The 26,012-nt window shown below is 41.2% G+C and overlaps 1 protein-coding gene across 1 annotated transcript in view; it reads right to left on the bottom strand.

Annotated features, from left to right (window-relative positions):
• Positions 1-26,012, bottom strand: part of LOC132104545 (retinoic acid receptor beta-like) — a 133,982-nt gene that overhangs the window by 19,119 nt on the left and 88,851 nt on the right. Inside the window, exon 4 of the mRNA XM_059510106.1 lies at positions 23,868-24,028. Coding sequence (XP_059366089.1) covers positions 23,868-24,028 — 161 coding nt within the window. The remainder of the gene's footprint in view (positions 1-23,867; positions 24,029-26,012) is intronic.

Raw genomic sequence — 26,012 nt, 5'->3', positions numbered from 1 at the left:
CAAGTGGCCAGACTTTGATATTAAACCTACTTGTCTTCTTCCTCCCTGGGGCAAAGATGATGCTGTTTGATTTCTCTTCCAGTCTCAGTCAATTACCACATGGTCATAATTCAATAAAGCCAAACAAGGAAGTGGCCAGGGAATTCTAATTTCATTTAGCAACATTTATCCTAACAAATTAGACAACTTGCGACATTAGAAAATAAGCTGCCAATGTTAGAACCAAATACAGCGGCATCAATCACACAAAAAGTGCGGCCAGCAAATATCACGTTGCGGTGTGGATGCTCACAGTGATGTAAAAGAGTACATGGTGCCTATGCAGCTAATATTCAGCAATCTCAAAAGCACCTCCTTGAACCGAAGGCCACATATCAGTACTGTTTTATTTGATCTTTAAAGCTGCCAGGGTCATTTCTCATAACCATCACTGTCAATAAAGCATTATTCATTGTAGGATGGAAGCACAGCTATCTCTCTCACCCGCCTGTGAACTCCTCAATCACTGAAGGATGAGATTTGAATATTTTTACGGCATAATTGGAGCTTTAACCTAAATCTGAGAGAGCGTGACTTCTTTTCTTTCACATAATAAAAGAATGTCGGGAACCAATTGTGTGTAATAATGAGCAACTTCTCTCATCACTCTCAGGATAATTAGTCGTGATCCAGATTAAAGTCGTGTTTAAATACTCCTTGCTGCTGTTCAGGCAAACATCACCTCTAAGTCAGTATATCTGTGCTTTTTTGATAGTAAGGGAAACAAGAAAATATATAAACATCTTTAGTTTTTATCAGTACAAAATGATAGAAAATCATGCCAACAGAAATGACTTCCTTAGCTAACATAATCAGAATCAGAATCATTGCATGGTTATAAACTAGACTTTTTCATTTTCATAAAACTCATCACCACAATTCTGGGATGATGTGGGTTGCTAAGGTATGCTACGTGGCTTTTATTCCACTGCTATGAAGTTCTGATTGAGTTCTTCTATGTCTATAGCATTTTCTCATCTTATCATCAGGCAAAAATTGCAAGTGCTAACCCAGAACCAGAGGTGATTCAACTAGCAGAGGGACGTTTCTTGAAAGAACATATAAATTATTGGATAGCCAAAGTATCAATCCCTTGAGTAATAGGTAGGGTGAAATCAGGTAAAGTGGGCCATTTAAGCTTAATTATACTGTACAGGGTTTACATTTTCAGAGCATATCAAAGATGTTTAATTAAAGGGACACTGTTTCTTTAAATTATAAAATAGTTTTGGCTAATGCTATATGACCCTGATAATTGTGGCTACACTTCAATGGACTCCATCAACATAAAAGGTGGTAGGCCCTTTTGACTTTCAGATGTTCATTCCATAGGTAAAGTCACATTTATTTATAGAGCACATTTAAATTCAGCTTACACTGAACAAAGTGCTATACAAAACAGTCATAAAATACAGTAAAGTATAAAATAAAATACAATAAAGTTGCTGGATTATTAGTCACTGCAGTTAACATGGATTAAAATGCAAAGAATACATATTTAATTTAATTTATTTTTATTTTAGGTTTTCTTGTAAGGTATTGATGGCCTACTTTGGCTGAATTTGATAGATAAAGTACAGTCAGAATTCCTGTAGGTAAAGTGAGCCAAGTTTAACTTTCACAAATTTTGCGCACGTTCATTAAATAAGCTGATTTTCATTGAGTATTTTATAATTTACATGTATAATTGACTTTTTTAGAAAAAACAAATGAGTATGCAGTCAGATACGGAAGAAAGAAATGACAGCAGAAAGGAAGGCGAGGCATGAAGCTGAATCTGGAGTGATAAGATGACAAGAGCTTATTTGTTGCTATGTGCATTATAGTCACAATATTAACTTGTTGTAGAGATCATTTTCATTAATATATATTTTTAGATTTCATCAAATCACATCAACACACGTTCTATCATTTGTTTTGAATTTTATGCATAAATTGAGTGAACTCATGAATTGTAATCATAGCCTAGGCTATATGTTTTATGTTAAATATGTTTGTTTGATAATATGTGGCAAAAACAAAAAAAACAAACAAATAAACATAAATTACATTTATTTTATTTTGAGATTGCTCACTTCAGCAAATCAGCTGGCCCACTTTACTTGAATGTGCTAAAGACATTTATTTGGAGTTCATGATCTCAGAATATTTACTGGTATGTACCTTCCAAATAACATATTATTTTAACTCAATTAAAAAAAAAAATATTACAGCTGGGAACCGTTTCAGAAAGGAGGTTAAGTGAAAACTTTGAGTATGTTAACCCTGAAATGAGGGAAACTCTGGGTTTTCCATTTCAGAATGGGAGGTTTGTCAAACCCGAGAAAGCAGGGTAAATCAAGCCCATTTCTGAAAGAGAGGTAACTTATACTCAGAGTCAGTTACCAATGGTAACTTACTCTATTAACCTAACCTGCTCGGAAGCACAGAGGGTTAAATACAACATGTGTGAATAACTGCTTCAATGGTGTAGATAGTAAAACACGTTGGGCATGGAAAATTAGCTTGTGACACAATTGACAGGGTTCGAGTCAGGCTTTTGTCAAGCTCGTTCTTCTCACTTTTCCCACCACATATCATATTAGAATTTATTTTCATTAAAAGTGAAGAAAATTTTCTGAAAGTGGAAGTGCCTAACGAGTGTTTAATAATGATAATAGTATTTAGAATTTTTATAAATATAATAATTTACAATCTGCTATAATTGCATTCTGTTAATGTACAACAATACTGAGGTGCAAATGGCCTAGTACGGTATGTATCTGCCAGTATTAAGTATAAATAGCATCTAATTATTATTTACACTTAGCCTAAGAACTGCTACTTTTAAATGGTAAATAGATTTTACCTGTAATATTATAAAAGTGATAACAATTAAACTTGTATTGAGTCTGAAGTATGGAGACTCTTTTTGGCGGGAGCTGTTGCCATGGTGAATCGTAATATCGAAGCTCCATTGATTATGGCTTTTCATAGACTGTTCTGTTTGAAGCGTGCATCTGAAAGAACTGGTAAGAGCGATCTTTCTCTATCTATCATGGTTACTACTACACTGTAAAAAGTGAATCATGAGTCTTGTAATTTTCATTAAAAAAATTAAGGTGATAATTAAAAATAATGTGTGGATTTCATTAAAGAAATTATGATTCAGTGTTGTATAGAAAAGAATGAGGACTTTTTACTAATAAAACCAAGATATGGGTTTTCTTCATTTTTTTTAAGAGACTTAAGCAGTTTTGCTGCTTGAATTAGGGAACTAATTAAACTAAAATAATTAAGGAAAGAAGGCTGCCTATTTATTTTAAGAGAATTAGTTTAGTTTTGCAGTTTTATTTTAGAGGTGACTGTTAGTTCCCAGCATTCTTTGCATATGGCTGGATATGGAGAGTAAATTTTGAAATTAAATGCTACTTTATATTTTTGGGTGAAAGGAATCATCTATTAATGTTTAATGTTCAGTTACATTTGACATTTGTAAGAGTTTCTGTAACATTGAAGTGTCCATTGCACAGTGCAATCGTTACCACTGTGCTGAAGAGTAGAGCTTGTGGGTATGGATACTACTCTTCTAAGGCATTAAACCTTGTTTAATGAGCAGTAGCTTTGCTAGTGCTAGTGCAGTACTTTCCAGTATTTCTCAAGTATTTTCCTACTTGAGGTGATTGGCTGTATACAGTCTTGTAAATTTATAAAATAACAAAATACAAACAGACCTCATTTAAAATCACAGACTTTTGAGAATAAACTTAAAATAAATGAGCACATTTCCCTAATTATATAAAATGTATTGTGTCATAGATTAATTAATTTAGGAGATTTCACATGATTTTTTCAGGTAGATGCCATTAAAAAAATCAAGCCTGAAAAACTACTCAAAAATATTATGTGTAATATTGTTACCTTAATTTTTTTAAGTAAATAGCTCATTAGATTTCTTACAGTGTAGCAAGCGTTTAGACTATGGGCCCTATCATACAACAGGCACAATGCGACGCAAGGCACAGCACAAGTGTGTTTGCTAGTTTCAGTCCGGCGCCATTCTCATTTTCCCGTCCAGTGCCACGCGCTCTTTTCTAGCACTTTAAATACAGCTGCTCCTTTACGCTTAAGGAAGGTTAAGGAAAACAGTTTGACACCATGGTATAATGAGCATACTCGCACCCTAAAGAGAGCAGCCCAAAAAATGGAGCGCAGCTGGAGGAAAACAAAACTAGAGGTATTTCGTATTGCTTGGCGGGAAACTATTAGAGATAAAATTGCAACCATTCAGCCGTCAGCTACAGTATCGCATCAGACAGTGCATTATAGACCCCCTGAGGAACAGTTCCACTCATTCTCTACTATAGGAGAGGAAGAATTGTATAAACTTGTTAAATCATCTAAACCAACAACATGTATGTTAGACCCTATACCATCTAAGCTCCTAAAAGAGGTGCTTCCAGAAGTCATAGATCCTCTTCTGACTATTATTAATTCCTCATTGTCATTAGGATATGTCCCCAAAACCTTCAAACTGGGTGTTATTAAGCCTCTCATCAAAAAACCATAACTTGACCCCAAAGAACTAGTTAATTATAGACCAATCTCGAATCTACCTTTTCTGTCCAAGATACTAGAAAAGGTGGTATCCTCACAATTATACTCCTTCTTAGAGAAAAATGGTATATGTGAGGATTTCCAGTCAGGATTTAGACCGTATCATAGTACTGAGACACAAACGATCTGAGTTACAAATGATCTGCTCTTATCATCTGATCGTGGGTGTATCTCTCTATTAGTTTTATTGGATCTTAGTGCTGCGTTTGACACAATTGACCACAACATTCTTTTGCATAGACTTGAACACTTTGTTGGCATCAATGGAAGTGCATTAGCATGGTTTAAATCGTACTTATATGACCGCCATCAGTTCGTAACAGTGAATGAAGATGTTTCATATCGATCACAAGTGCAGTATGTAGTACCTCAAGGCTCAGTACTAGGGCCGCTACTCTTCACGCTTTATATGTTACCCTTGGGAGATATCATCAGGAAACATGGTGTTAGCTTTCACTGTTATGCTGATGATACTCAGCTCTATATTTCTTCGCGGCCCGGTGAAACACAATGGAAACTAATGGAATGCATAGTCGATATAAAAAACTGGATGACGAGTAATTTCTTGCTGCTAAATTCTGAAAAAAACAGAGGTGTTAATTATAGGACCTAAAAACTCTGCTTGTAATAACCTAGAACACTGTCTAAGACTTGATGGTTGCTCTGTCAATTCTTCGTCATCAGTTAGGAACCTAGGTGTGCTATTTGATCGCAATCTTTCCTTAGAAAGCCAAGTTTCTAGCATTTGTAAAACTGCATTTTTCCATCTAAAAAATATATCTAAATTACGGCCTATGCTCTCAATGTCAAATGCAGAAATGTTAATCCATGCATTTATGACCTCAAGGTTAGATTATTGTAATGCTTTATTGGGTGGTTGTTCTGCACGCTTAGTAAACAAACTACAGCTAGTCCAAAATGCAGCAGCAAGAGTTCTTACTAGAACCAGGACGTATGACCATATTAGCCCGGTCCTGTCAACACTGCACTGGCTCCCTATCAAACATCGTATAGATTTTAAAATATTGCTTATTACTTATAAAGCCCTGAATGATTTAGCACCTCAGAATTTGAATGAGCTCCTTTTACATTATAATCCTCTACGTCCGCTATGTTCTCAAAACTCAGGCAATTTGATAATACCTAGAATATCAAAATAAACTGCGGGCGGCAGATCCTATTCATATTTGCCGCCTAAACTCTGGAATAACCTACCTAACTTTGTTCGGGAGGCAGACACACTCCTATCGATCACATGTGCAGTATGGAGTACCTCAAGGCTCAGTACTAGGGCCGCTACTCTTCACGCTTTATATGTTACCCTTGGGAGATATCATCAGGAAACATGGTGTTAGCTTTCACTGTTATGCTGATGATACTCAGCTCTATATTTCTTCGCAGCCCGGTGAAACACACCAATTTGAAAAACTAATGGATTGCATAGTCGATATAAAAAACTGGATGACGAGTAATTTCTTACTGTTAAATTCAGAAAAAACAGAGGTGTTAATTATAGGACCTAAAAACTCTGCTTGTCATAACCTAGAACACTGTCTAAGACTTGATGGTTGCTCTGTCAATTCTTCGTCATCAGTTAGGAACCTAGGTGTGCTATTTGATCGCAATCTTTCCTTAGAAAGCCACGTTTCTAGCATTTGTAAAACTGCATTTTTCCATCTCAAAAATATATCTAAATTACGGCCTATGCTCTCAATGTCAAATGCAGAATTGTTAATCCATGCATTTATGACCTCAAGGTTAGATTATTGTAATGCTTTATTGGGTGGTTGTTCTGCACGATTAGTAAACAAACTACAGCTAGTCCAAAATGCAGCAGCAAGAGTTCTTACAAGAACCAGGAAGTATGACCATATTAGCCCGGTCCTGTCAATACTGCACTGGCTCCCTATCAAACATCCTATAGATTTTAAAATATTGCTTATTACTTATAAAGCCCTGAATGGTTTAGCACCTCAGTATTTGAATGAGCTCCTTTTACATTATAATCCTCTACGTCCTTTACGTTCTCAAAACTCAGGCAATTTGATAATACCTAGAATATCAAAATCAACTGCGGGCGGCACAATCCTTTTCCTATTTGGCGCCTAAACTCTGGAATAACCTACCTAACATTGTTCGGGAGGCAGACACACTCTTGCACTTTAAATCTAGATTAAAGACCCATCTCTTTAACCTGGCATACACATAACATATTAATATGCTTTTAATATCCAAATCCGTTAAAGGATTTTTAGGCTGCATTAATTAGGTAAACCGGAACGGGAAACACTTCCCATAACACCCTATGTACTTGCTACATCATTAGAAGAATGGCATCTACGCTAATATTTGTCTGTTTCTCTCTTGTTCCGAGGTCACCGTGGCCCCCAGATCCAGTCTGTGTCCAGATCAGAGGGTCACTGCAGTCACCTAGATCCAGTACGTATCCAGACCAGATGGTGGATCAGCACCTAGAAAGGACCTCTACATCCCTGAAAGACAGCGGAGACCAGGACAACTAGAGCCCCAGATACAGATCCCCTGTAAAGACCTTGTCTCAGAGGAGCACCAGGACAAGACCACAGGAAACAGATGATTCTTCTGCACAATCTGACTTTGCTGCAGCCTGGAATTAAACTACTAGTTTCGTCTGGTCAGAGGAGAACTGGCCCTCCAACTGAGCCTGGTTTCTCCCAAGGTTTTTTTCTCCATTCTGTCACCGATGGAGTTTCGGTTCCTTGCCGCTGTTGCCTCTGGCTTGCTTAGTTGGGGACACTTCTTCTACAGCGATATCGTTGACTTGATTGCAAATAAGTGCACAGACACTATTTAACTGAACAGAGATGACATAACTGAATCCAATGATGAACTGCCTTTAACTATCATTTTTGCATTATTGACACTGTTTTCCTAATGAATGTTGTTCAGTTGCTTTGACGCAATGTATTTTGTTTAAAGCGCTATATAAATAAAGGTGACTTTGACACTCTTGCAGTTTAAATCTAGATTAAAGACCCATCTCTTTAACCTGGCTTACACATAACATACTAATATGTTTTTAATATCCAAATCCGTTAAAGGATTTTTAGGCTGCATTAATTAAACCGGAACCGGGAACACTTCCCATAACACCCTATGTACTTGCTACATCATTAGAAGAATGGCATCTACGCTAATATTTGTCTGTTTCTCTCTTATTCCGAGGTCACCGTAGCCACCAGATCCAATCTGTATCCAGATCAGAGGGCCACTGCAGTCACCCAGATCCAGTACCTATCCAGACCAGATGGTGGATCAGCACCTAGAAAGGACCTCTACTGCCCTGAAAGACAGCGGAGATCAGGACAACTAGAGCCCCAGATACAGATCCCCTGTAAAGACCTTGTCTCAGAAGACCACCAGGACAAGACCACAGGAAACAGATGATTCTTCTGCACAATCTGACTTTGCTGCAGCCTGGAATTGAACTACTGGTTTCGTCTGGTCAGAGGAGAACTGCCCCCCCCAACTGAGCCAGGTTTCTTCCAAGGTTTTTTTCTCCATTCTGTCACCGATGGAGTTTCGGTTTCTTGCCGCTGTCGCCTCTGGCTTGCTTAGTTGGGGTCACTTCATCTACAGCGATATTGTTGACTTGATTGCAAATAAATGCACAGACACTATTTAACTGAACAGAGATGGCATCACTGAATTCAATGATGAACTGCCTTTAACTATCATTTTGCATTATTGACACACTGTTTTCCTAATGAATGTTGTTCAGTTGCTTTGACGCAATGTATTTTGTTTAAAGCGCTATATAAATAAAGGTGACGACTTGCCACCAACAACCTGGAACTAAACACTAAACAGATGACAAAGGAGATCATTTTGGACTTCAGGCAGACTAGGAGTCATGCACACACACCCATCTACATCAACGGAGCTGTAGTGGAGCGTGTGTCAAGTTTCAAGTTCCTTGGCATCCACATCTCAGATGACCTCAGCTGGTCCCTTAACACCTCTACCCTGGTCAAAAAGGCACAGCAGCGCCTTTACTTCTTACGGAGCCTTAAGAAAGTTCACCTGAGTCCCAGGATCCTTGTGGAATTCTACCGCTAACTGCATCTCAGTATGGTACAGCAATTGCTCCGCATCTGACCGCAAAGGAATCCAGCGGGTGGTGAAAACTGCTCAACGGATCACCGGCACCCAGTTAACTTCCATAGAGAACATTTATCACAAGCGCTGTCTGGGCAGGGCAAGAAACATCACCAAGGATGACTCTCACCCTAACCATGGACTCTTCACCCTCCTTCCATCCGGCAGGCGTTAGAGGAGCCTACGCTCTCGCACTAATAGGCTCATGAAGAACTTCTTCCCAGAGGCTGTGGCACTTTTGAATGCCACACCACCAATCTAAACTGCACCTGCTCTTTTCCTGCCCTGGTCACAGTACTTTACATACATGTATTTGCACCACTCATTTTTTTGCACAGACTGCACACTATTCTAGCTATTACTGTAAACTGTCTAAAGTTGTTACCATACAAAGCACAGTAAACTATTTCTATAAAAATATCATTGCACTACTGTTATTTTGCATATAATACATTGTTTAACAATACTTTTGCACACTCATCTAACTGTATTTATTACCACTGTTCTCACGTTGCTACTGTTCATAATGTGTATATAATCCTACATTGCTCTGTTCATAATGTACCGTACATACAGTACCTACATTTGCATTCCTATTTATATTCTGTATATACTCTGCTCAATACTGTATATAGCAACTCCACTGTAGCACTCATCCTGTATACACCCAGTAGTTAGGACTCCCAAAGTTCTCTGGAATCAGTCCTATGGTTGTCAGGGATTCAATCTCTTCTGCAGCTCTTTCTGACTGCCAGTCAGAGGGCTGCGGTTAATTCACCTTTTATTCAGTTCCACTTTCCAAAAATGTATAGTAATTTTTGCCCCATTCATATTTCTATGGAATGTTAGGGTTAGGTATGCTAAAGGGCTCACTGACCCTTATCTGGAGTTTAACCCTTTGGAGTCGATTAACGCGTATACGCGTTATGAGGCATTATCTCCTGATAACTCCGAAAATAACTTAAATTACACTTTAAGTTTTGATCATACAGATAAGAGCAATACATCAATCGAATCTGTAAAGGGACTACTTTTTTTGTATACAGTAATAATAACAACAAAACTTTGTGCATTTACAAAATTAAGATAACAAACAAAGTGTGCTGTCTGCAACCTTGGTCTGTGGTGATCTTCATTTAGAAACGCGTCATTAAAATGAACTGTAACTCAGTGATTACTCAACGAAGAGACATGAGAGATATATCTATAGAAAGCTTGACATGTCTACTTTTAAACTAAACAAGTGCTGCTGAAAACAAATATTCTGTGATAAAGTAATCCATATGAAAACGTGATGTCCGTTTTTTCACGTCTCCCTTCATTATATCTAATGTGACCACCCATCACTACTGGTGATCCGAAAACCAATGCATCCGGTTCTTGACTCGAAAACGAGTCAATCTTTCGTTCGTTATCTGGCTCGGCTCAGTGTTCATCTTCAGTTCTCTCTTCACAGCAGTTCAGTCAGTGTACTGTTTGAGTACATAAATTACTCCAGGATATTGGTTTGTTTTAACTTCTAATTGTTTGTTTTTTAATGTGTCAGCCACATTAAAAAAGTTAACGGCTTAAGTCATTTGTGGGTTAATGCTTATTGGAGACGTGAACCTTTTCAAACGATTCAGTTAGATTTGGTGAACTGGTTACATCTAGTGATTCGTTCGCGAACCGGATAACACTAAACTGCAGTGTTTTGAACTCGCTCACAACAGACACGGAAGAGAAGACAATGCTGAATAAAGTCATAGTTTTTGCTATTTTTGGACCAAAATGTATTTTCGATGGTTCAAAAAATTCTAACTGACCCTCTAATGTCACATGGACTATTTTGAAGATGTTTTTATTACCTTTCTAACCATGGACAGTATACCGTATGTAAGTGTCATTGAAAGGATTAATGCATAAAGTAGATTTTTGTTCAGAAAAAAAAGGTAATATTTTTTTTGTTGAATCTTATTATTATTACTCACACTGATAAAATGTGTCTTTATTTTTCTTAAGATGCAGTATGTTTTATTATACAGTTATACCAGTTATTGTCTTTTGGTTTTTACCGCTAGTATTGCAAGATTTAACGAGATCTTGAGAGAGTATCGGGCCACAGGTACAATAGACACGCCCTCACATGCTCAAGACTTTCAGAGCGAGAGCCACGTTTAAGGCAGCTTCCAAAGGCTAGCTATCCAGCTGCATAAGGTACTTGTTTTGTACATGTATAATAACTGTAATTGTGAATTTGTGTTGTGCTGATTATACTGTTCAATGTACACAGCTAGAAAATGCACAAATCGATATTCGCCTAAAGACCTCTGAAGTGACAGGCGGCCACGAGGTAGCTACATTTATTTTACAATTGTGTGTTAGCAAACCAAAATGGAGTGTCTAATTGCACTGTTTACTATGTCCTGTAGTTTTCACGGCGATTCATCGCATCTGAGAAAGCTAATAAATGCGCCCGTACTCGAGAAACCGTGTGCAGTGTTGTCATTGAGGAGTTACACCGTACACACACTTTCAATGGAGGGACAGAAAGCTCTTGGACTAAATCTAAAATATCTTAAACTGTGTTCCGAAGATGAACAGAGGTCTTACGGGTTTGGAACAACATGAGGGTGAGTCATTAATGACATAATTTTCATTTTTGGGTGAACTATCCCTTTAAGTTTATCGTCGCCGTTTCTTCTAATCTAGTTTCAGTTTTTCTTTTTGTTTGGATCTCACTTTCAGTTTCTCTTGAGTTTGACTTGTTTTTTTAAAGTATTTATTTTTCCCGTTGAGTTGTTGTTTTCTTGATTAGTCTTTCCAGTTACTTCTAGAACTTTATTTTTTATTTGTTTCTTTACCTTTTAGTTTACTTTGTTTAGTTCAGCTTTGATTATTTCTCTAGTTCCCCTTTTATCTTGTTTCTAGGTTATTATCTTGTTTCTAGGTTATAGCATCCTTGTCTGCCTTTTTGCTCTTGTTTTGTTGCTGCTGTTGTTGTTGTTATTATTACTATTATTTCTTTGTTCTCTTGTTGTCTTGAATCTTGTCTAATGTTTTGTGAGTTCTGTCTGTTCCTGTCTTGCCTCCTGCTTTCTCCCTGGCCACTGGGTCTCCTCACCTGGAGGTCTGACGTGTGCGGCACCTCCATAGCCAAGTGCTCTTGGTTCCTGGTGCTGTGGTCTGGTCTCTAGTTCTGTCTCCTCTACAGTCCTGCACTCTGTTGTCAACCAGGGTCCTTCTCGGCGGTCATCCCCCCCCCCCCCACCTGTCTGCTCCACTGTTGTGTGCCCTGCCCTGGACCGTTCAGACAACTTCATCCTATTGTGCCTTGTCTAATTTGTCAAACTTCCCTTGTTCATTCTGCATTTGGGTCCTCTCCCTCAGTAACCCTGACAGAATGAACCAGCCACTATTGGACCCAGCAATATGAAATTCCGTATGGTTCCTCCTGCCACGGCTCAAATGAGAAGGGATCTCCAGCAAGCTGTGGCATCCCTCCGTCAGCAAGGCAGGGAGGTGAAGGGCTTTGCCCAGTCCTTCTGAACTATGGCAAGGGGCCTGAAGTATGATGATGCTCCCCTCAAGGAGGCCTTTAATATCTGCCTGGATGACCCTCCACCATAGTGGGAGATGGAGCAACTGAGGATACTGGACTTCTGGGGCTTCTCCAAGTATTTGTACTACTGCAAGGATTGGCAGATACTTACACCACCAGAGTCCACCTACAGTGATCACCCCACCCTCCCTCCCTCATCGAGTCCAGTTCCAAATCTTCTTCTGACTCCCACTGAGAAAAGGAGAGAGAGAAGAATGAGGGCTGTTAGAGCTGATGCATCTGCCATTGAGACCTCTGTGCTGGTTCCAGCCCCTGAATCGGCTGAACCCCCCACAGTCACGCCTGAGTCAACCAAGTGCTTTGAAGCAGTCAAGCTCAAGGAAGCGGCAAGAGAAGTTCCCCTGTTAGCCCCTGTTTCTGTGTCAATCAAGCCTGTTCTAGTTCATTCAAAGCCAGTCAAGTCAAGTGCTGAAAATTCTGTGTCTATGGGCTCTATCATACACCTGGCACAATGCGACGCAAGGCGCAGCACAAGTGTGTTCGCTAGTTTCAGTCCGGCGCCATTCGCATTTTCCCGTCCTGTGCCACGTCGTGTCATTAGCAAATGCATTTTTCTGTCAAGTAACCCTGACAGAATGAACCAGCCACTATTGGACCCAGCAATATGAAATTCCGTATGGTTCCTCCTGCCACGGCTCAAATGAGAAGGGATCTCCAGCAAGCTGTGGCATCCCTCCGTCAGCAAGGCAGGGAGGTGAAGGGCTTTGCCCAGTCCTTCTGAACTATGGCAAGGGGCCTGAAGTATGATGATGCTCCCCTCAAGGAGGCCTTTAATATCTGCCTGGATGACCCTCCACCATAGTGGGAGATGGAGCAACTGAGGATACTGGACTTCTGGGGCTTCTCCAAGTATTTGTACTACTGCAAGGATTGGCAGATACTTACACCACCAGAGTCCACCTACAGTGATCACCCCACCCTCCCTCCCTCATCGAGTCCAGTTCCAAATCTTCTTCTGACTCCCACTGAGAAAAGGAGAGAGAGAAGAATGAGGGCTGTTAGAGCTGATGCATCTGCCATTGAGACCTCTGTGCTGGTTCCAGCCCCTGAATCGGCTGAACCCCCCACAGTCACGCCTGAGTCAACCAAGTGCTTTGAAGCAGTCAAGCTCAAGGAAGCGGCAAGAGAAGTTCCCCTGTTAGCCCCTGTTTCTGTGTCAATCAAGCCTGTTCTAGTTCATTCAAAGCCAGTCAAGTCAAGTGCTGAAAATTCTGTGTCTATGGGCTCTATCATACACCTGGCACAATGCGACGCAAGGCGCAGCACAAGTGTGTTCGCTAGTTTCAGTCCGGCGCCATTCGCATTTTCCCGTCCTGTGCCACGTCGTGTCATTAGCAAATGCATTTTTCTGTCAAGTAACCCTGACAGAATGAACCAGCCACTATTGGACCCAGCAATATGAAATTCCGTATGGTTCCTCCTGCCACGGCTCAAATGAGAAGGGATCTCCAGCAAGCTGTGGCATCCCTCCGTCAGCAAGGCAGGGAGGTGAAGGGCTTTGCCCAGTCCTTCTGAACTATGGCAAGGGGCCTGAAGTATGATGATGCTCCCCTCAAGGAGGCCTTTAATATCTGCCTGGATGACCCTCCACCATAGTGGGAGATGGAGCAACTGAGGATACTGGACTTCTGGGGCTTCTCCAAGTATTTGTACTACTGCAAGGATTGGCAGATACTTACACCACCAGAGTCCACCTACAGTGATCACCCCACCCTCCCTCCCTCATCGAGTCCAGTTCCAAATCTTCTTCTGACTCCCACTGAGAAAAGGAGAGAGAGAAGAATGAGGGCTGTTAGAGCTGATGCATCTGCCATTGAGACCTCTGTGCTGGTTCCAGCCCCTGAATCGGCTGAACCCCCCACAGTCACGCCTGAGTCAACCAAGTGCTTTGAAGCAGTCAAGCTCAAGGAAGCGGCAAGAGAAGTTCCCCTGTTAGCCCCTGTTTCTGTGTCAATCAAGCCTGTTCTAGTTCATTCAAAGCCAGTCAAGTCAAGTGCTGAAAATTCTGTGTCTATGGGCTCTATCATACACCTGGCACAATGCGACACAACGCGCAGCACAAGTGTGTTCGCTAGTTTCAGTCCGGCGCCATTCGCATTTTCCCGTCCTGTGCCACGTCGTGTCATTAGCAAATGCATTTGCGCCCATTTGTGCGCCCATGGGCATGTTGGTCTTACAAAGAGCTGTGTTCAGGTGCATTGCTGGCGCATTGCTATTTTAAGGAGCTGAAAATGGACTGCGCCATAGACCAACTCAAACCTGGTTTAAGTCAATGGCGCAATATTTTTTTGCTATTTAAAGAGCGTGTTGGTAGAAAATGCACCTACACAAGTATGCGTTTCCCCCCGTTTCTCCTTCTGGCACCCGCGCCCGGACCTGTGGAATCTCCATGTGTGGTCTCTGGATGGGACGCGGAGGTTCTAGGTGTTTTACCTCCAGCGATAGTAAACACCATCACTTGGCAAATCACCATCACTAGGCATGCCTACGCATTGAAGTGGAACCTGTTCGTCGATTGGTGTTCTTCCCACCGGGAAGACCCCCGTAGATGCCCGATCGCGGTTGTGCTCTCTTTTCTGCAAGATGGGCTGGAGCGAAGGCTGTCTCCCTCAACTCTCAAAGTGTATGTGGCCGCTATTGCCGCACATCACAATGCAGTAGATGGCAAGTCTATTGGGAAGCACGACCTGGCCATCAGGTTGCTTAGGGGGGCAAGGAGGCTGAACCCTCCGCGCCCTCACCTGGTACCCCTTGGTCCTGATGGCTTTGAAGCAGGAGCCCTTTGAGCCTCTGCAGTCAGGAGAGTTTATGTTTCTGTCGTTGAATTGGCTTCGGTCAAGAGGATAGGGGACCTGTAGGCATTTTCATTTTCAATTGCGAATTTGGGCCGGCCAACTCACACGTTGTCCTGAGACCCTGGCCCAGATATATGAATGCATGCCCAAAGTTCCCACCACACCCTTAAGGGATCAGGTGGTGAACTTGCAAGCACTGCGCCGGGAGGACACAGACCCAGCCCTCATTTTGCTCTGTCCCGTTCGTGCCCTGCACATTTACGTGGACCAGACACAGAGCTTCAGGACCTCAGACCAGCTCTTTGTCTGCTTCGGGGGACAGCAGAAGGGAAAGGCTGTCTCCAAACAAAGACTTGCCCACTGGATAGTTGAGGCTATAGTCTTAGCATATCAGGCCTGTCGCTTACCGTGCCCCCTTGGAGTGAGAGCACACTCTAAAGATGCTGTGGCTTCCTCTTGGGCGTTGGTAAGGGGCGCCTTGATAGCAGACATCTGTAGAGCTGCCGGCTGGGCGACACCTAACACGTTTGCTAGATTCTATAATCTCTGTGTAGAGCCTGTGTTCCTCCCGCACCCTCTGCATTCAGGCGTGGCTGTTGATGATCCATCCATTGGGTACGCTTTCCCATTGTTATCCAATTCTCACTGTATGGAACAGCAGTGAGGGATTCCTCTGCCTAAGCTCTGTCCTGTCTTCTGCATCCATCTGGTGCTGTGTCCACTCTGAGTGAGGGTATGTTGACATTTTATAGAAAAATTTTCGCCAGAAACTACAGTGTAACTTAGTTATGTATACTACGAAGCACACACACAATTTTTTTTATTTTAGATTTTTTTATATCTAGAAAGTTGCTGGTTACGGAACAATCATGTTGTGATTATTTTAACCAACAAAGAGCACTGTGAGATACACTAAGCTACTTGGTCGTGCACCGGCTGCTACATTAGCCATGAAGAACTGAATCTGGAAGAGAGTGGAAGACTATTATAATAATTTATCAAATGACACCCTTATGGGTTTCAAGGTATAGTCACATATTAACAATTCATGTTAAATTGAAGTAATACTGTTTGTATGTACAAGGTCTGAACAGGATGCTGGATTTTATCATTAACGTTCCGCTCCACTGTCAAAACCCCATACACGTCTTAACTATACCCATTGGGTGAAAGTACACCAAGATATGAATACATGATAATACATCTAAATATTGGACATGAAAAAATCGGGCTACATTTAAATGTATATGTACAGTAAATAATGTGTTCAGCAATAACATCTATTGAGTATACATTTTTGCACTTATTTTCAACTGATTTATTACAAAACAATTCTAGACTGATATTTAATGATAAGAAGAGCCTAATGGTTAGAGAGTCAGATCAGGCAGGAATTTTAGGTGGGTGCAGTGAATAACCAGTGCTCTCTTCCACCCTCAAATCCACGACTGAGGTGAGACCCTTGTGCAAGGCCCTAAACCCCCAACTGCTCCCCGGATGCTGCAGCTATGTGCCTTCCTACTGCTCCGGTTGTGTGTTCACATGTGTGTGTGTGTGTGTTCACAACTGTGTGTGTGTAACCCGGGTGATCCAGGCTACCAGTAAAAGACTTAAAAGATATGTAAATAATATGGGAAAATAAAAAAAAACGAGAATAAGAGAGAAAAGCGAGTGCTTCAGAAGAGAAAGTGTTTCGTCCTATCATTGATCGTGCTGCATTGATTTGACACTCCAACGAGCCAATGGTAGCAGCGCACCGAGATGGCGGCGACACTGCCACTCTCAAAGATATCGAGAGAAAGTGAGTCAGATGAAGCATGTGCACTGAGTGATTCCCAGATACTCCGCATAAAAAGATCGTTATTGATAGAGAAAACTTGAATGCAATCAAAAGATTACATTTCTGAGCAAACTTTGAAGAGCTGACACTGAAGTGAGAAGAGAATAGAGGCCAAATGTACATACACGGAGCACCAAAGCACTGCAAATTATCTGCTTAAAATGTTAAATTCTTGCCTTGGTGAGTTGATTTTTTTTATATATATTGATTTGACGCCCTACAAGAAAACTTGAAGTATCAACGGCAAATCAGTAATGTGGTATTAGCGTTCATATAGGCTGCTTATGCATAGTGTGTGAGCTAGTGCTAATTTGCACGTTGGGCTAAAGCTAATCACATGTGAAGACGCAGACGAGTCAACGAAGAGTTACAATGTCATGTATAAGTGTCAGGATATCGAGTTAATATGTTGTTGAAGTGTATATATGATATTTGTTGATGAAAGTGTTTAAATGGAAGATTAATTATTGTTCTGCCTTGTGTTTTGCAAGGCTGGGTTTTTTTTCCTTTCATGTGTTTTTTCTGAAAGACTGTGGCGAGCCACCCACGGAGACAATTTGCTTGTTGAACTTGATCTTGAATTCATCTGAACTGGTATGAGAATTTTTTTCCTTTTGTTTTTGGACAAACAGGACTGAGATTTTGTTTTTGCACCTTTTTTTCCCCTCGAGCATTGAATGGAGAGACATTTGATTGTGAACTTAACGATTCTAAAGAGTCAACAAGTCTTTTGATCTGAGTCATTTGATTCTTAACTGAACGATTCTAAAGAGTCAAAAAGTCTTTTGATTTGAGTCATCTGATTCTGAACTGACATTAAATGGTAAATGGACTGCATTTATATAGCGCTTTCAACAGACCACATGGCCATCCAAAGCGCTTTACAAGTTGCCTCACATTCACCCATTCACACACTCATTCACACACCGACTGCGGTGTCAGCCATTCAAGGCGCCATCCAGCTCGTCGGGAGCAGCTGGGGTAAGGTGTCTTGCTCAAGGACCTCAACACTTGGTCAGGTGGACCCGGGGATTGAACCACCAACCTTCCGTTTGTAGACAACCTACATGAACCACTGAGCCACTGCCGCCCCATATCATGAATCATATCCAGTGAATCTTAACTATTTGATCCATTTGGCTGAAAATACTGTTACATTCTGAAGGGAAAGAGTAAATTGAATTATTTTGTAATATTTTGTTCTGAAAACATTGTTTATCGTTTTTTCAATCTTATTGGGTTATAAACAAACAGACTCTGGAGTTTTCCAATAAGTTTATTTTATTATTTCATTTTCATACAAAGTATATGTATAATTGTTCTCAATTGAAGTGACATTCAGCCAAGTATGGTGACCCATACTCAGAATTTGTGCTCTGCATTTAACCCATCCAAAGTGCACACACACAGAGCAGTGAACACACACACACACTGTGAGCACACACCCAGAGCAGTGGGCAGCCATTTATGCTGCGGCGCCCGGGGAGCAGTTGGGGGTTCGATGCCTTGCTCAAGGGCACCTAAGTCGTGGTATTGAAGGTGGAGAGAGAACTGTACATGCACTCCCCCCACCCACAATTCCTGCCGGCCCGGGACTCGAACTCACAACCTTTCGATTGGGAGTCCAACGCTCTAACCATTAGGCCACGACTTCCCGCATTGGGTTGATCTGTTTGAGTTGATGAATCCAACTTCCTAAATTTCAGAAAAGAGAATTGATTATATGCATTGTCATACATTGAATGTTGTTAAATTACAATATTGAGATTTTCATACTCCAGACAAACTGCAATTCAGAAACTTTTAAGTGAATGCAAGATTCCAACCAGTAAACAAAATTATTGGTATTCACCTACCTGCTGTGTTGCTCTCCTCTCTCCAGTAGCCGCACCTTACCTTCTGATCAGTTGGCCCATATCTAACCATATTGAACCCTATACCGGTGTGACACATCAGACTTTACACGTGTTACACGCTAAACTTTGGCGAGCCAGCCAGGAGTGAGGAAGCAGCAGCGACTGAGGTGAATAACCATCAATATAAGTACGTACAGTGAATCTGACAGAAATGGATGTTGTGGAACGTGAAGGCGTTAACGTGCGAAATGCAGTTCGCAATCGTTAGTGGCATAACACTGACTGAATCCGATCAAACGCTAGAATCGTGCCTCTTAAAATTTGGCTCCATACGACGTAATCTATTGATTGATAATCCACAATCTGAGTTTCATCGTAATGCAGTAGTGGAGTTCACGCACAGCTCAGCCTTGTGTGATCTTGAGCCCCAGCTGCCACTGACCTTAGTGAGCCCTACTGATGCAGACATTGTGTTCCATGTGCGCGCTCTGGGTACAGTTTATACCCCCGCCACTAGTAGCGCCACCGCTGAGTGCTTGGAGAAACTACAAGCAATAGCGAGCGCCAATAGTGAAACCCTACAAGATGTTCTCCAACGATCATTGATGAAGGTTAGTGGAGTGAAAACTCAAGCTGATGTATCACCTAGAGTAGGACCTGGGCAAGAGCAAGGCCCCCCAGAGACAAGCCCCCTGACAAGTGCGACTAGCATTCCTTTGCGTTTGGAAGAATTCAAGCTACCCTCTGAACTGAGAATAGAGCCTGAAAACCCAGTCAAGGTGAACATAGGCGCAGCGTCGCCTCACTTTTCGAATGATGCAGATGCCAACTCTGCTGAGACAATATCAGTGAAGCTTCCCATGTCTGCTATGAACCCTTCAGGCATCCAGAGAATAGTGATGGAACACATTATGAGCACGAGTGATCCCGTGTCCCCACATAGTGCTTAATTCCGCCTAAAAGCTTTCTCTGGGAGGAGCCCTCGTCTGAACAACGAGCCTGACTTCGACACATGGAGGGCAAGTGTTGACTACTTACTGAATGATCCATCCCTTCTTGAGTCGCACAAGACACAGTAAATTCTGGACTGCTTGTTACCGCCTGCTTCAGACATAATCAAGCATGTGAACCCGAACGCTCCATCGTCAGAGTGTCTTAGACTGCTGGAGTCCATCTATGGTTCAGTGGAGGATGGAGACGAATTATTAGCCAGGTTTATAAGTACCCTGCAGGATCCTGGTGAAAGGTCGTCCGCTTACCTCCACAGATAGCATGTAATTCTGAGTGCTGCCATCAGACGGAGCGGAGTTGGAGAGAGTGAACGAGATCGTTGTCTGTTGAGGCAGTTCTGCCGTGGCTGCTGGGACAATGCCCTGATAGCTGATCTGCAGCTCGAAAAGAGAAAAGCAGATCCACCTCCTTTTGCTGAATTAGCCATACTCATTTGTACAGCGGAAGATAAGCAAACATCAAAGGAGGAGAGAATGAGGAAGAATCTGGGTATGAGTAAGCACCCATCAGTTCCCCTTAAACTGCGTACAGCAGCACACCAACAGTCTGCTTATTGCAGCACATCGGAAGAAGACACTGATTCCCCTGCAACTCCCTGAAATGGCTGAAGTAGGCCTTCTGAAGAAAGAGATTGCAGCTATCCAAAGCCAAGTAGCAGCCATTAAAACAGCTACTCATCAGAAAGTTAGAGAGCAAGCAGGAATGAGTGATCTTCAGGAACTGAAAGAACAGATAGCGGTGCTCAAAGTCCAAGTTGCTGCTTCTGGAGCACAGAGATACCAGTCTGAAAGATCCCTCAGTCAGAGAGAGAACCCGAGTAAACCTGGTGCCAGGGGAAAACAGCAAAGACAAACATGCAAGACCAAATCACACTGAGATTAGGACCAATCGGCCTCGACCATGGTATTGTCTCCGTTGTGGGGATGACGGCCACCTAGCCATCAACTGTGAAAGCCCCCCAAATCCATCTAGAGTAGAAGAAAAGAGAAGGAAGCTGAGAGAAAGGCAGGCTGAGTGGGATCTCCAACAAGGACTTGCCACAGAGTCTTTAAATTAAAGTCAGTCTCTGTCACAGGGCTGACGTGGACTGAGAAAAACGAACAATGCCCTAAGCATCGACGAGTGTTTGACAAGCAGGCCGACACTAGAAGCTCCTTCAAGTTACCAGCTGGACTGGTAGGAATGAAATGCACTGCACAAATTAAAGTTGAAGGGAAGAAAGTGAGCTGCTTGTTGGACACAGGATCTCAGGTAACGACAATTCCCCTGTCTTTCTACGGCAGTCACTTGTCACAGCATCCCATGCAACTGTTGAACCACCTGTTAGATGTCGAAGGTGCAAATGGACAGGCCGTTCCTTATCTAGGATATGTTGAATTGACTCTGAAATTTCCTCAGGAGTTCCTAGGGATTGAAGCTGAAGTTCCAACATTAGCCCTAGTGGTTCCAGATCTGATGTATGCACCCCAAATCCTCATTGGCACGAACACATTGGACGTCCTTTATGCTGATCATGGACAAGCGACCATGCCCCAAGTTAAGTCATATTACCATGGTTATGGAGCTGTGGTAAGAGTCCTCGAAGCAAGACGATGACAAGCTAGTGCAAGTGTTTTGGGCCAAGTAAAAGTGAAGGGAGGTACGCCCGAAGATGTAACAGCCGGAAGTACCATAGTTCTCGACGGCCATGTCAAAATCATTGGGCCGCTGTCGGAGACTTGGGTGGCAGTGGAACCATCAGCATAATCTTCCTTGCCTGGCGGCTGCTAGTGGCTAATAGTATACTCTCCTTACCTCCGAAGCGCAATGTCCAGATACCAGTAGTGCTGAAGAACGAAACACAGACTGATTTAATAATCCCTCCAAGAGCAGTACTGGCCGAAGTACATGCCGTCCAGCATGTGACCGAAGGTAGAAGGTATCCAGATTGAGATGGAGGAGGCTGACAAACAGAAGACAGCGTTCGTATGTCCATTGGGGTTCTGGGAGTTCAACCGAATGCCCCAAGGGATCACAAATGGACCGAGAACATTTCAACGGCTCATGGAGCAGGGCATGGGGGATCTTAATAGAAGAGAAGTATTGGTCTTCATTGACGATCTTATAGCCAGACTCCTTCAAGTTCTAGAATGACTGAGAGATTACGGACTGAAGTTTTCTCCTAAAAAGTGCAAGTTTTTTAAAAAGTCAGTCCGATATCTGGGCCACATAGTGTCTGAGAATGGTGTCGAAACAGATCCATCCAAAATCGAAGCCCTCAAGACCTGGCCTAGGCCTAGAAACCTTAAAGAGCTCAAGTCTTTTCTTAAGTTCGCTGCATACTACAGAAGGTTCGTCCAAGACTTTTTTTTGACACCGAAGTGAGAAGAGAGCGAGGCAGCGAATAAAGGCCAAATGTACATACACGGAGCACCAAAGCACTGCAAATTATCTACTTATGTACAATGTGAAATTCTTGCCTTGGTGAGTTGTTTTTTTTATATATTGATTTTTACGCTCTACAAGAAAACTTGAAGTCTCAACGGCTAATCAGTAATCTGATATTAGCATTCATATAGGCTGCTTATGCATAGTGTGTGAGCTAGTGCTAATTTGCATGTTGGGCTAAAGCTAATCACATGTGAAGATGCAGACGAGTCAATGAAGAGTTACAATGTCATGTATAAGTGTCAGGATATCGAGTTAATATGTTGTTGAAGTGTATACATGATATTTGTTGATGAAAGTGTTTAAATGGAAGATTAATTATTGTTCTGCCTTGTGTTTTGCAAGGCTGGATTTTTTTTTCCTTTCGTGTGTTTTTTCTGAAAGACTGTGATCACTGTCCTGGACACGTGAGATGCATATGAGTGTATGTAAATGGCGAGCCACCCAATTTGCTTGTTGAAAGATAATTTGCTTGTTGAACTTGATCTTGAATTCATCTGAACTGGTATGAGAATTTTTTTCCTTTTGTTTTTGGACAAACTATATTTGTTCTGAAAACATTGTTTATCGTTTTTTCAATGTTATTGGGTTATAAACAAACAGACTCTGGAGTTTTCCAATAAGTTTATTTTATTATTTCATTTTCATACAAAGTATATGAATAATCGTTCTCAATTGGGCTGATCTGTTTGAGTTGATGAGTCCAACTTCCTAAATTTCAGAAAAGAGAATTGATTATATGCATTGTCATACATTGAATGTTGTTAAATTACAATATTGAGATTTTCATACTCCAGACAAACTGCAATTCAGAAACTTTTCAGTGAATGCAAGATTCCAACCAGTAAACAAAATTCTTGGTTTTCACCTACATGCTGTGTTGCTCTCCTCTCTCCAGTAGCCACACCTTACCTTCTGATCAGTTGGCCCATATCTAACCATATTGAACCGTATACCAGTGTGACAAATCAGACTTTACATGTGTTACACGCTACATGTGCACTTGGTTGGGTTAAATGCAGAGCACAAATTCATGAGTATGGGTCACCATACTTGGCAACATGTCATTTCACTTAATAAAAAAGTACTGAAATTCTAGTAAAAATAGTGCCCTTTACTGATAATTGCCAAAAACAAAATCCACACCAACATTCAGAACCATGGAAGAGACAGTTTTTTATTAAAAGACGAGTGGTTGTGTATGTGAGCACCAACCATGGTTACTCACAATCCACTGCTGCTGCTGATCTCCCATTAAGAGCTCTGTTAATGGAGCAGTCATGTCAGTCTAAGCCACCTCACACTGAACTAATGCTATATTTACACACATTGCAGCTGCCAGCTATCTCCACATGGAGCATACACTCGTTGTCAATAAAATCATAATAAACTCATCTGGAGTGGCTGTCATTCAGACAACACTCCCCTACATCTAGTGTTGAGTGTGTATGAGACCTTTGTGTGCTTATCACCTCCCCTCTGACCCACATGCTGGTGTGACTTTAGCACCGAAATACTTCTTGGTGCCACTGTATGAGCTCTTTAAGTGAGTGTGAGTAACTCACCGTGGTGTACTTGCCCAGCTGGCAGAGTGAAGGAAACGTCTCTTGGTGAGCTTTCCGTATCTTTTCAATGATTGTCTCTAGTTCTGTTGTCAACTCATAACTTTCGGCCAACTCCTGCTTTGGAATCTCCTTTTTCTTCTTATTTCTGTCATTCCGGACAGCTGAGAATGCAAAACAAAATCAAGAAAATTTAAGATTTTTAAGCTGCAATGAAGATGCAAAGAAAATGAACACCTACACGGGAAATTACATTTATATGAAACATGAGCATTACAGGAAAAAGTCATGTGAAGCACTTTAATAAATGTCAGTGTGAAAAGTTTAATCTAAGATCTTTAAAAGAGAGAGAAAGAAAAAAAGTCTCAGAATTCTCAAAATTGTCAACCTTACTATTGTTAAACAGTGTCAGCACACAGTCACACAATATTGGTAATTGAAAATTCTTGGCACATTCGAACAGAAATGGTATTTTGCAGTTATAAATATGTCTCAATCCAAAGCAGAGCCAGCACCAGCACAGCACTGATGAGGGGGCGGCTGAGGTGACGAAAGGGGGCGATTACAAAGCACAGAGTAAAAGTATATATGTATGTATGTATATATATATATATATATATATATATATATATATATATATATATATACATATATAAATCCTTTTGTGGCCCATTTACGTTTTTGTTGGACCAATATTACTACAACTATTAGAATACAGGGTTCACAAAGATAAAGATTTGGTCGCGAGGCAGGTCAGTGGAAGTTTTTTTTTTTTTGTGCAAGTGCAAGGTCTATAGAGTCATGTTTTAGAGGCTGAATTTCTTTGAACTTGAGCACCCTGTTTTAGAATGATGTAGGCTATTATGCACAAGAATTATGCGCGAGAAGCTGCTAAAGACCTGAGATGAGAGCGCAGCATTCAAGACGTCGGGTAGCGCATTTACACTGAAATACAATGGAAAGTACAGCAGAGGAATGAAAATGCCTTCTGAGTGAATTAACCTATTAAAATCTAAAAGCTACTTAGCAAATACACATGGCAGAGTATTGAATAAAACAAAATTGCATAGCCACCAAATTAAAAAATCTGACATCCAGGAAATAAAAATGTGAGCAGTCTTAGGCAGCAGTTTTACAACAAACATAGACAAGTACCACCAGAAATACTTAATTGTGTCTGCTTTACAATGAAATACAAGCTAGCCACCGATCCGCTGACATAAGTTAGAACAACTTGAATAGCAACAAACAATAACAATACAGTAAAATAATTAACAAACTAAGATCATCTAGCACTCTATTAAACATGAAAAAAATATTTCATCATAACTTACTCAGTAGCGCTGCTTTCTTAGTTGCACCACTAGCGTGGGAATTTGTGTCAGAGTCACAATTAAAATGCGACTTTTTGAAACGGACTGTCCTAAATTGTTGCTATAGTAGCATCATATTAATGCTAGAAAGCCTATGCATTTGGCAACTATATATTTTAAATAAACCATTATATTTCATAATTAAAATCTTTTTTCACACTCATCTTTTACTTACATAATGAAAGAGTTTTTGATTTGAATTATTTTGTTTTAAAGTAGTAATTAAAAAAATTCTATACATATATTTATCATGTTGGTGAAGCGCTCCTGCTCAAGAGCAAGATGACAGAAAGCGCATCCTATTTATTTTCCTTATTTTACAAAAGCACAAGTTTTTGTTGATATTATGAGTGTACACAAATACAAGTAGACCCTTTGCAGTTCCGAATGATGTATACTCTTACCTTTTATGAGCAAAAATGGGGAAGAGAGAATGATAAAAAAGACACAGGATCCAGTCATACTCGGGCCGAGAATTCTCATAAGCTGTTGGACAAGGGCCGGGCCCATGCAGGGCTCTATCCGTTCCCTCGTTTCAATCAAAAGTTTCCCCCAGCACAGTGGGCCCCCAAAGTTCCCAGGCCCATATGCACCTGCACACCCTGCATAGATGCTACACCGCTGGTCTAATATGTTCTCTTATGAGAGTTCTCTCGTACTGCGTCTTAGCTAAGACGCTACGAGAAAAGTCTCTTTTCACGAAATACTGAAGCAAAAAATTATCCTTAATTTTGAATTTTTGTAAAGCGCATTTGCAGCAGTACACAGCCATAGG

The sequence above is a fragment of the Carassius carassius genome, chromosome 25 (assembly GCF_963082965.1).
Source record: "Carassius carassius chromosome 25, fCarCar2.1, whole genome shotgun sequence".
Lineage (NCBI taxonomy): Eukaryota > Metazoa > Chordata > Actinopteri > Cypriniformes > Cyprinidae > Carassius > Carassius carassius.
The sequence above is the reverse complement of the archived record's forward strand: the minus strand, read 5'-3'. Positions and strand labels throughout refer to the sequence as shown.